At 35.0% G+C, this 13058-nt stretch overlaps 1 protein-coding gene across 1 annotated transcript in view; it reads left to right on the top strand.

Moving 5' to 3' along the window:
• SLC25A12 (solute carrier family 25 member 12) overlaps positions 1-13058 on the top strand; it is an 89035-nt gene that overhangs the window by 22973 nt on the left and 53004 nt on the right. Inside the window, exon 4 of the mRNA XM_007117888.4 lies at positions 5823-5938. Coding sequence (XP_007117950.2) covers positions 5823-5938 — 116 coding nt within the window. The remainder of the gene's footprint in view (positions 1-5822; positions 5939-13058) is intronic.

Raw genomic sequence — 13058 nt, 5'->3', positions numbered from 1 at the left:
CCTTTTTCTTCTTCCCTGCTCCCTTTCCTCCAACAGATAGTAAAATAAGCAGAAGTGTTTTGATACAGGTGCTTGCTATGGAGAGCCATGTAGAAACAGCATTGTATAGGATAAATAGCATGATGGGTTGTCTAAAAGTAAAAGCCATTAGCCAAGCATTATTTGTGAGATTGTGGCTTAAACTTTGAAGTTCTGGCTGTATAATGAAAAGCAAAATGATTTTGTGCATTAATTGCAGATCTCAGGGACCATTATTGTGTGATTTAATCTAAAATATTTAGACAGTTTCATGTTTGAAACTGTAACTTCTAGAACCATAGTTTCTATTATTTAGCTCTAGTCAGAATTTCACCAGGAGGCCCTATTCTCCTATAATGTGGAAAACTCTAGTTTTCCTTCCTTTCTTTTTCACAGGTGTTTTCTTTTAATATTCTACATGTGTATAGAAAAACCTTTAATGAAGAAATCTTGGTTGTTTTAAAAATTACAAAATTATCATATTAATGTTTTGAAATTTTATTAGTTTCCATTCAGTAAATTACAAAGGAACTCTAGGAAAATTTTAAAATACATCAAATTCATAAAATATATTATTTCAAAGTTATAAAATGAATACATGTTCTTTGAAAAAAGTCAAACAGAGGTAGGGTAAAAAGTGAAGGTGCCCCCTCATCCTCGTTAAAAGAAAACAAACTATGGGCTCCCCTGGTGGTTCAGTGGTTAAGAATCCGCCTGCCAATGCAGGCGGGGACATGGGTTTGAGCCCTGGTCCGGGAAGATCCCACATGCCGTGGAGCAACTAAGCCCGTGCGCCACAACTACTGAGCCTACGCTCCAGAGCCTGCGAGCCACAACTACTGAAGCCCACGTGCCTAGAGCCCGTGCTCCACTACAAGAGAAGCCTCCGCAATGAGAAGCCCGTGCACCACAACGAAGACAACAGCAACTAGAGAAAAGTCCACGCGCAGCAAAGAAGACCCAACGCGGCCAAAAATAAATTTAAAAAAAAGAAAGAAAGAAAAGAAAACAAACTATCAAAGTGTGAAGTAAGCAACGGTTTCTTCACTCCACAGTTAGTGGCTTGTGGTTTGCCTTTGTTCTGCTGAAGTCTTGATCAGGTTCTTTTATAGATAGGAGAATCCATGGCAGGATAAAGGAAAAAGAGCTTTAAAAATTATTCTGGAACATGTTTGCTTTATGTTGCCAGATAAGCAGACTGTTTCTTGCTTTCTGAAAAGTATTGTTACATTACAATGTGGTATAAAATGCCTGCGGGCTAAAAATAGATAAGGAGCATATCAGAGAGAATAAGTGGCCTATCCCCACTCCCCATTTCCTCCCAATGTTTTATTATGAAAAATTTCAAACATTCAGGAAAGTTGAAAGAATTTTACAGTGAACACCCCATATACCCACCACATGTATTCTACCATTAACATCTTTCTCAACTTCTTTTCATGTATGTATCCGTCTATCTTTACATCAGTCCATCTTATTTTTTTTACACATTTCAAGTAAATTGCAGACATTGATACACTTCTTAAATATTTCAGCATGCATATTATTAACTAGATTTTAATATTTGTTTTGAGTTTTTTTCTTTAGATGTAACATTTACACACAGTGAAAAATATAAATATTAAAGGTACATTTCCTGAGTTTTGACAAACGTGCACACCTGGGAAACCCCATGTGACTTATTATTTTTTATTGTATTAAAATATATATAACATAAAATTTACCATTTTAGCCATTTTTAAGTGTACAGTGCAGTGGCATTAAGTACATTCACATTGTTTGCTATCATCACCACTATTCATCTCCAGAACTCTTTCCTCATCCATACTGAAACTCCATACCCATTAAACAAGTCCCCATTCTCTCCCAGCACCCAGTTCCTGGTAACCACTATTCTACTTTGTGTCTCTATGAATTTGTTCTAGGTACTTCATATCAGTGGGACAATACAATATTTGCTCTTTTGCATCTGGCTTATTTCACTTAGCATAATGTTTTAAAGATTCACATTGCAGGATGTATCAGAATTTTATTCCTTTTTAAGGGTGAATAATATAAAGTGACTTATTTTTAAGTTGCTTTTGTGTTTCTTAATTGACTTTTCTTTCTTTAAATAAATCACTGTATAACAAAGGTAACTCTGAGTATTGAGGGTTGGCTGAGTATTATAATAATGTTCTACTTGCTATAGATACCAGATACCGTTTCTATTTTTCAACTATAACTTTAAATTTGGGGTTGGGGGGCAGGATGGTGAACACTGGATTGAAGGCAGGAGTTGAGTCTTCGACGTGGCCCACTGGGTTGCTGAATGTCTTTGAACAGATCACTTCTTCAGATTTTCTAAGGGTCCTTCTGACTCTAAATTTCATGAATATATGATTTGCCTTTTTGAATATACTGGTAGTTAAAAATGTAGATATTTAGTAAAGTCCATAGAATTTATATTTTAAACAAAGTGGCACTTAGTTGGAAATCTACGCTGCAAGAGTCTCAGATCTGCAGGGGCAGGTGTAGATAACTGGCAAGCCCTGGTCTCTCTGAAGAAGGCAGCTTCTGCTAGGCTCCAGGAAGCTGATGCTACTTGGAACCAGAAACCTGTTGCCCAAGTTCATAATTTATCAAGAGAAACCAGAAAACTGGATATTTATGTGAAACCTTAGGATTTCCTAATGTTGGCAACAAACCTAACTAAAAAAATAATGCTTCACATGCTAAAGAAAACACATGTGTGGGCCAAATTCAGTCTGCCAGCCAACCATTTACGACTTTTGCTAGTTAAGGAAAAGGTCTTTGACCTCTTCTCATAAATACAGAAAGTTTTACTACTGAGCATGAAATATGCTTTAAAGCTACATATTCTGTACTTCAGGGTAATTGTATTTTTGATGTCTAATTCCTGAGACTTGTTTTGGAAAAACCAAGATGCTGGGCATTGTTCTTCCCTCCTATAATCAGCCTAGCTACTTTTAATTTTTATTTTTAAAATTAATGTTATGAGCAGAAGAAATAATGCTAATTCTTTATTATAAATATAAAAATTTCAAATGTTTCTGAATTACATAATATAGAAAGTGAAAGTCTACTCTAACTCATTTCCTAGATCACTGTTGTATTTGTGTTATACATTCTCATTGATCTCTAGTTTTGTTCAGAGCTTAAAACCACATATTGCTCATTGCTTTTTAGGAGTGTGTGCATAGTCATGATGATACCTGATATATTGTTACTTCTTTGTTTTTTTACTACCCTAAAATTTGTGTACTGATAATCATACTTTTGAGTTTTACTATATTTTTTAGTAATGCATAAGGTGTGTTATGACATGTAGCCTGATAAACAGTTTTGATTGTTCCTCCCAGGATTCATTAGGCACTCAAGCTCCTAATTTCACCAAGGATTCTTCAGCGTGGGCACAGTGAGGGCATAGTCTTCAGTGCCCTGAATACTACCACCACAAAGCCTTTCTTTCCCTCAAAAAAGGGCAACGGCATAGTGTACATCGTTGCTTTGTGTATAATGTAATCTGTGTAATTTAAACATACTTCAAAGTGTTTTAAGTAATAGAAAATGTAACTTTGAATGTAAAATATGTCTTAGATGAATGAGGGCATAAAATGAAAAGTAAGATGTAGTCACTTAATACCGTGTTGGAAAACAGGTATCTCTAAAAAGTCATGTATTCTAAATTGGGTTTATTCAAGAAGATTTATGAGTTCCTACCCTGAATCAAGCCTGTGCTCTGACAGGCCTACCTTCTAGCGGGGAATTGGACTTTAAACAATGAGTTACATAATTACTTTAACAAGAATTCTGTGAGGGGCACTAAAAAAGTACAGTACTGCTGTAAGGTGTGAAGGGGATGTGAAGTCATCTGGGGACTTTAAGATGATTCTCTTGAGGAAATGATATTTGAGATGAGCTATGTAAAGACTGGGTAGAAATTAAATGGACAAAAGTTCGGAGATGGTGGGATCATTCCAAGGAAAATGAATTGCTGAATGATGGCCCTGAGTGGAAGGAGCATGGATTGTTTTAGGAGCTTAAAATGAGTGGCCTGGAGTGCAGAGAGCAGGGAGGAGATATGGAGAAGTCAGATCCTGTGGGCCTAGAAGCTACATTAAGAATTAGGTCTGTTCCTTTGGATAGGGTGACTGTAAATGTATTGTCCAAATCAGCCCATTTGAGAATAAAATGTGGCACTATTGGTGTGTGTGTATATAATTACTTGGATATATACTGTTATATGTATTTCTTGGATATATACTGTCACTTGGATACTAGTCACTATCAGTGGCAGCAACATGGTATGAAATATTTGCAGCAAGATTTGTTGTGGAAGATGACTCTAAACTAGCATATGCCTACTCCATAAGATCACTGAAGGCAATTTCAGTGTAGTTTTGGCCACTGGCTAATTTCACAACCTTGACTATTATAGGATGAAATAAGTTTTAGTTTTCTTCCTTTTTGTTTTGAATTTTCCTTTAAAAATTTTATCATTGACATTTCAAACATATATAAAACAAAGAGTAGTATAATAAATTCAATATACTCATCGCCCACTTTTTTTTGAGGTTAGTTCGTGCTTTTATTTGTCAGTATAATTTAACCACAGTGGCCTGCAAACTTTTTTGATCTATAAAGTACATTTTACATCACAATCCAACAAACATACACACATGTATAATATGTATACATATATAAAAGTGAAACAAAAGTTTTGCCAAAAATGTCTACCCTGAGTGTTCATTCTTTTTTAAGACTCTTTTTTTTTAAACTAAGGATGAACTGCACTGACACATCATAATCACCAAAGTCCCCAGTTCATCTTAGGGTTCACTTAAATGAAGTGAATACACCCACTTTTAATAATTATTAAGATAATTATTAAATTTGTTTCACTTATACCTCCACCCATTCCTTCATCCTCTGGAGTATTTTGAAGCAAATTCCAGGTGACATATTTCATCTGTAAATATCTCAGTGTGTATTTCCAGAAGATAAGAAAAATTACCAAAAACAAAACAAAACCTCCTCAAAAACATTGATGTCTTAATATCATCAAGCATTTGTGTTGTAACAATATTTCCATTTCCTGATTTTCTTATAAACTAAAAAAAAATTTTTTTTACTTTGCTTTAATCAGAATCCAAATAAGATCTGTATCTTTGTAATTAATTGCTACATCTCTTAGGTCTTTAATGAGGTTCTCCTCCATATCTTCTTTAAAAGTTCTTTTTTTTTTTTTTGCATATACAGAATGTTCACTCTGTAGTTTCCCACAGTCTGCATTTTTGCTGATTGTGTTTCTCTGGTAATGTTTAATTTGACATGTTCCTTTGTCCTTTGTATTTTTCTGTAAATTGTTGATTACATCTAAAGCAGTGGTTGTCAGTGGGGCGGGTGCTATTGGCATCTAGTGGGCAGAGGCCAGTGATGCTGCTAAACATGATGCAATGCACAGGAGGCCCCCACAGCAAAGAGTTATCCAGCTTCAAATGGCACGATTGAGGGCCAAGCTTTAGAAACTCTGATCTAGAGACTTGATCAGATTCAGGTTCAATTATTTTCAGTCTAGTCTCTTTCTTCTTGCAATGTTAGAGGCTATTGATAATTGCCCAGGTCCATTAATGAGTTAAGGGTTTACAAAACCATAACATTCTATCATTCCTTCTTTCTTTCTTATCTGGAATACCACTATAAAGAGACACTTCCCTTCATCAGTTATTTGGTTACCCTGAGCTACAATTCATACTGTAAAGGCAGGTTACCAGCCAATAATATTTTATATTTTATTCCAGGTTGATCTCCTATCAAGAGTTTTTGGCATTTGAATCTGTTTTATGTGCTCCAGATTCCATGTTCATAGTGGCTTTCCAATTGTTTGACAAGAGTGGAAATGGAGAGGTGACATTTGGTAAGAAAAAAAAAAGATTATATGTTTAAGTGAGGTTAGTGAGGCTGGTTCAGTTTTTAATTGCTAAATTTAGTAACTGCATATAGATTGCTGCTTATTTAAGAGCTAGTCAAAAAATGAAGTATTAATTTCCTAAAAGGATTTACATAGATAAAATTAAAATGGCTTTATTTTCTTTTAAGCATTAGACTATTGCAAAAAATTAAGGAATTTAGGAATGTTGTTGCTTCAACTCAATGACTCTCTGACACTTTCACATTCCTAAAGTAGGTGGTGTAAAATTATCTTGTCTGGGACAGCCTGGGCAACATTTTTTATGAAACAGACTGAACAATGTGGAGTAATCATCTCATACCTTCAGGAATTTTTGGGTAAAGAGTTCAGAGCTTCTCTGGAGCATCTTTGGAAAATTGCTGCTATGTCATTTTAACACCTAAGAATGGAACTGAAGGAGGGAGTTAAGGCAAGAATAGTTAGCATTCTCTGAACCTCCATTTTAGATTTTTGGTCTTAGGCAACAAGGCTAGAATATTAAAGTTGCCATTTGAATTGGATGTAGAAATCAATTTAAATCCTTTGGTAGGCACATAATCTAGCACATTGTGGATGTCTCAAAGCATACAAGCTGGGATTTCTATCTATAGCCATGTATTAGTTTTTTGAAGAGGCTTACTTGCAGAAATTAGTATGTGTTTAGTAAGAGTATCAGCTAATTTTTCCTGCAAGAGGCTTTTCAATAAAAATAATGTAGTGTTATCAAGGATCTAGAGCACTCCTCCCTTTTTTTTAAATATTTGGATTTTTTTTATTGTGGTAAAACAACACCTAACATAAACCTTAGCATCTTAACCATTTGTAAGCATACAGTTCAGTAGTGTTAAGTATATTCACATTGTAATGAAACAGATCTCCAGAACTTTTTCATCTTGTAAAACTGAACTTGAACCCCTTTAGTGGTGTGAATTGGAATCAATATGTGGTAGAGAACTCTTGAAAATCAGGCTTCCCCTGAGCCACAGTGCTAAATATTTATTCACTGTAGTGTTGGTTATAAAACAAATATCCTCTAGTTAAACCCAAAGGAAGATGTATCGCTGCTATGGTGAGAATGGTGAGAAAGTACAGGTATTTGAAAGGACCAGTGGTGCCTTTGCTGTCATCTTAGTGGGCACATGTTCTAGCTTGGCATTGATTGTTTCCTTACTTCTGCCCACTGACCCAGTTGTCTTCTGTTATCAGAAGATTTTCCCAAATAAATACCTATGCAGAGCTCTTTAGGTGTCTGTGTTTATCTTGGCATTCTCTCTGCTTTGGAGCAAGCTCTAGCCATTCTGCCTCCTAAAGAATGTTGATTTTCCTCAGAAACACCTAGATTTTATAGTTTAAAGCATAAAGCCTTTATCATCTCATCATTCAGCATTAATCCTGTACTGCTGAGAATGCTGCATTTTCTATTTTCAATAGGTATCACACATGCCCATATGCCTTATTTCCAAATGTGATGCACAGATGCTTGGGAAATAACTTGATATAAATATCTGCCTTAGTGACAGTATACCCGTGCTTCTGTCATGTATCCATTTCTTAAGAATTAGATTTCCCAACACCAAATTCTATTTTTTTTGGTCCCCTTTACCTTGGTATCATGATTCTTTGTGTCTCCTCCATTTGATTGCTTTTTCCAATTTCTATTTTAAAAATAAGTCACTCAAGTCAGTTTATTCAACAGACTAACAATAGAGACTCATGCCATTGTTGATTAGCAGATTAAAATGTGTAGGAAGTAGCTGAGTGGTTTATACACACATTATTTCATGCAAATGAAAGCTTGTAGTTATTAGACTCCAACTTTAGCAATTTATAGATCTTTTGTTTTTCTCTCAGACTATGATTTATGAGTTAAAATTTCAAGAAAATATAATTAGGATTAAAAGCAGAACAAATCAGTTTTAGTTTTTATAGCACCTGTTAGGAACTGAAGAGCATATAAACCCTCCAGAATCCTTCATTCTGCTGCTCCATAATCTAGAGTTAGGAAGATTCTTATGGAATGAGATAAAATTGAGCTCCCTTTCGACATTGTTCCTGTGGTCCCTGGCCAACTGGATGGTTCTCTTGATGGTGCTCACCTATTTGCTGGGGACCTTGACCATTTCCCCTCCCTGCCCTACATCCCTAATTTTGAGGATTCATTTTTAGACAAACTTTCTTAACTAAAATGAAAAGAATCATAATGAAGGAGAGAAATTTTAATTTTATATTCTTAAGAAAAGAAGAAAAGCATTGAAACTGTTACAGATGCCGTTTAACAAAATTTCTAAGGCCCACTCATTTCAGGCTGTATTCAAGACTACAGAATTTCAGCATAAGGAAATAATTAACTTGGAGTTTGTTTTAATAGGATTTTGGATCTGTGATAAAGGTCAGTTTTCATGTTTGTACTCACTTAATAAAATGAATTGTGCTTATGTATTTATAGACGTATGTTTAGGTAAAAGGAAAATTTAGATCCATTCTAACTCTAAATCCTTTTCACCAGATGGCCTTATGTTTTCTAGTTTGGAGCTTATTTAAAGTATAGATTTTTCTTGTGTACATCAGGAGAGAAAGGCGGGAGAGAATATTGGATGCAAGGTGTAAGGGAGTGGGGAAGGACTATTACGCCGTCAGTATATCTCATGGACTGTGATGATGATGTTATCTGTGTACTTGTGTATATTCTCATCTATGCTTTTTTTTTTAGATATGCTTTTTATACACATCAAATTGTGTACTTAAATTGTGTGTATCTTTGCAAATATTTATATATATATTAGTATTGAACAACATTTACTTGAATGCTGGACAAGTTTTTTTTTTTAAATTAGAGATACCTCTGCTCTGGGCTAGAGGACTTACATTGAGACCTTGGTCATCCATTTTAGAATGTACAAGCTCAAGAGAGGGTTTTGGAGTTTTTAAAAGAGTGAATAAAATCATTAGTTGTTTCTTCTTTGGTGTTCTTTCAGTAAAACTTCTAATGCATGCTGTGGATGATTACTTAATGGCTTGTATATCTGTTTCTGCCTGGTGGCATGAGCCTTATAGGGGCCATTGCATGACTGGTGTGTGCTAGATATCATGTAAACTTGCCTTGGTCTCACTGTTGTCCACTAGTGTGCTGGATATTCTGCTCAGTAGAATTAAATTGAGGTACCCTAGATAACCAGCTATTCTACACTGTGTTATCAATAGTTGCCATGCATTTGTCCCAAGTTAAAAAAAAAAAAAAGACTATTGCTTTAACAAGGATGTAATCATTCTAAAAAGAAACCCCAACAACACTCTTACCTATTAACTGATAAATGAATATAAAACATGTTATATATTCTAAATTTTCTGTTAAAAATCTCATCAACATTGTGTTCCAAAGTGTTTGCCTGGGAATAGGAACTCTCTGAAGAAAACTTTTCCAGGGGCACATCTTTACCCCTACTGTAGAACCCTCAAAAAGTAGAGATTCCTTTTGATTTTGTACCATGTTTGACCATCATTATGTATTACAAATAAAAATGTGTTCCATTTGTGCCTGTAAAACAGACTCTTTTTCCCTAAAGGGAATAATAATCTGATTGGGCTGTTTTAGGCATGACCACTGCTATTGTTAAAAAGATTTAGGAGATGGAAGTCTAGATATGAAAAATGTCATATCCTCTCTCAGTGGAAACAAAGCTATAGACATGGTATAATATGAAATTCTAATGGTAATAAATACCTAGTGTAACTTGGTAAGAATGAGAGCTTCACTTGGGTGTTCAAATTAAATCAGGAAGACTTTTTGAGACTCCTTTCAGGTATCACAGAGAAGGTCACATTAATATTCAAGGATATAGAGTAGCTTAGAATTTGAGGTAAAAAGAGATCATGGTTTTACTTGTTTTTATGCCATTTGGTGATAGATTGTTGAAACATCTAACTTCTACAGCAATAGATGCTCTTTAAATGTAAACTCATTTTTCCTGAGATGTGGACCTTTACATATATTTGGCAGCAGGACTACTCTGTTGACTGATTGTACAGTAGTCCCTTTTGGAGGTAGGTAAAGGGTTAAGAGAAATACTTTTCCCTCAGTAAAACAGAGGAGGTCACCCCGGAAACTAATGAGCCACCTGGAAATAGAACCTAGAAGTCTGGCCTGACATGCTGTGTTGGCTGGGACTTCTTCTACAAGCTCCTGTTGTTTATCTTTTTGTTGTTGTTATTTGTTTTCCTTTTTTTTTCTTTTTTAGTTTCTTAGTTGTTCCTCTTCTTTCTCCCCAAGTTTTCCCTCACTGAGAAACTCTTTACTTCTGCAAGTCTTGCCATTGTTTTTGTTCAGTTATACACAAGGATATTCATTGTTCCTGGTGGGAGTCCTTCTAAAAGCCTCTCTGACTTCACTTTAAGAACTGTGCAGGTGAAACTCAGCTATTGAGGACTTTTTTTTCCCCTGACAATAAAAATGTTTGATCTCAAGCCTATAAGTTGGAAGGAGTGGCTCCTGCTGGGCTGGAATCCTTGGAATCAGGATGTCATTGGGCTGATGGTAGGTGGGCTGTGTCACAGGGCTGATGGCTTGTATACCTACAGGAGGAGTTCTCTGGCCACACCGTTGGTACAGCAGCTCCTTCCAGGCTCATTCATGGAACAGGCATGGCGGCAGTCTTGGAGAAGAGTGCCAGCCCCGGTCAGAGGTAATTTTGTACTGCAGAAAGGTGAACAAGACCAGTAGGAAGCTCCCATAAGGACCAGGGGAGGGATGAGGGTGGATGAGATGGGGAGACACAGTGTGGGCTGCTGGGGAAATTAAAACCTCTGTTAAGACATATTTACATAATATATATGCTTCGATGTATTTCATCTAGTGCAATCATCATAAGTGACTGATACAGCTAAACTGACTAATGTTATATGTCTGTGAACATTTTTACTTAATCACAGTTGTCACCATTACCTGCCCTCCTGACAAATCATTGTGCTCCTCTCCTTTAAGCAAAGAACATAATGACAGGCTACTTTTGTATCTGGCCCTGATTCCCTTTTCAGAGGAATTATAAACCATCTCTTTCATGAGCCCATGCTCTGCAGGAAGTGAAAAAGTGGTCTTTTGTTTTCTATATGTCAGAAAACAAATGGATTCCTATTTCCCTTAGCAGTGCCAACCTAGTATAAAACACTCGATCATGATCTTGTTGCCAATAAGATGTGACTATCATATCCCTTTCATCCAAGCCAGAACTGTGGCCACTGAAATAGCACTCCTTGGAGAGCTAAAGACCCTTGTTTGCCACTGGAAAGACGGGATTCTCTCTGGGGGGAAACTTGCTATGTAGTTTCAGTTAGATATATTGGGTATATTTGAGATTATTGCTGCTCCCTTTCATGTTGTACAGAACCTGATAAAACTGGGTAAGATAAGAAGATCATCAGCTCTTTGGGCTATTGCCTCACACAAGTATAAGCTCTCCAGTTCTGGAGCTTTTGTATAACTTTTTTTTTTTTTTAATAAGCATATCCTGGTAAAAGTAAAGTGATAATTATGAATTTGACTTCAAAACAATAGTTGTACTAATTATTTCTGTAAGCTTCCTGATTTAGCCTTAGGCAGTTGGTAGTGGAAATAATAACAGAAGGGAAGTGGAATATCAAGAGGTGCCAAAGTAGGTTTGAAATTTTGTAGCCTGTGACATGGCTAAAATAATTTAAAGTGTCTGGGGGTAGTTAGTAAACCACAGCACATAATAATGGTCATAATAAAACCATATACAAAGCTGTCAACTGACCACTTTGGGTGAAGGGAGAAATGTTTAAACAAATATTCATGGAAAATGACACTTCTATATTTGGGGAAATTATTATGAGTAATTTAAGCCATCATTTTAATTGTTTCAAAGGTATTGTAAGATTTTATTTAAAGATTGCTAAGTAGTTTACAAAATAGGATTTTAGTTAAAAGTTTTTATTTTAGAGCTGTTTTTCTGAATGTAAATTATACATTGTAATTTTGGTTTATAAATATCCTTTTTGTGATAATAGAAAACAATTTTCATGGTTCATTAAATTTTCATAAGTTTGAAAGCTTTTGAATCGTTGGCTTTATTTGATATAGTTTCGCACTTGAGATTCTGATATTTTCCAGTCATACAAAGGGAATTCAGTTTTATTCCACTGTTATATAAAACTTATTTAGGTAGCAATACGTATATTTCTTATCAAATAGTTGAGTTTTGGGAGTTGTGACCTTTAAAATAAAGGTTATAAAATAACTCATTCCCTTTAATAATTTATCTTAATGTTACTTAAATATATGTAGTAATTTAAGTTATCCTAATATGCTTTCCATGAATTTCTTCATATTCCCTTAGTTTAACACTTAAAATAAGAAATCAAATTAATTAATTTGGAAAGAGAAGCAACTAATTAATTGAATTAGGAGGATCCTAAAAAAATCTTTGCTAAACAGCCATAATACTTTTAACTCTAAATAGGTTTTTGCCATCCTTATTATTTTAATTATTTTGTAAACTTTAACATATTTTACAACTTGTTGAAGTTTCATATAGATTCAAGGGTAATCCTTTGTGTTGGTTAGGATCCCATGATTTGCTGTATTGTGTTAATTCTTTGCTTTCAGAAACAAAAACTCATATATTTAATTTGTGTTTATGGAAGATGAAAATAATTGACATGATTTGAAAACTCTGAAATACTGTTGCTATTTAGGCCAGAAATAAATGCTACATTCCATTTGAAAGAAAAGATGAGAATCCCATCTCCCCAGTGACATCCAATGCCGCCTTCCAACTGACTAATCACTGTGACCTATTCAGAGCTGTCATGTTGAGTCCAGACTGGTAGGATTTCCAGTTCAGGATTCTTACACTCCCTCCTGCTCCCTCAGCATAGCAATGCTTTTATCAAAAAAAAAAAAAGTATATTAAAACTAAAGGGAATCCATTAAACCATTTACAATATGAGATTAATATCTTACTCAAAGAATTTGCAGAAATTAGATAAAATAGCATAGTTGGAGATTATAAAACGTTAAGCTTGTATTTACTAATTCTTTAGTATAATTGATAGCTATAGATAGTAAAATCCT

The sequence above is a fragment of the Physeter macrocephalus genome, chromosome 2 (genome assembly GCF_002837175.3).
Source record: "Physeter macrocephalus isolate SW-GA chromosome 2, ASM283717v5, whole genome shotgun sequence".
NCBI lineage: Eukaryota > Metazoa > Chordata > Mammalia > Artiodactyla > Physeteridae > Physeter > Physeter macrocephalus.
This window is presented reverse-complemented; position numbering and strand designations above follow the sequence as displayed.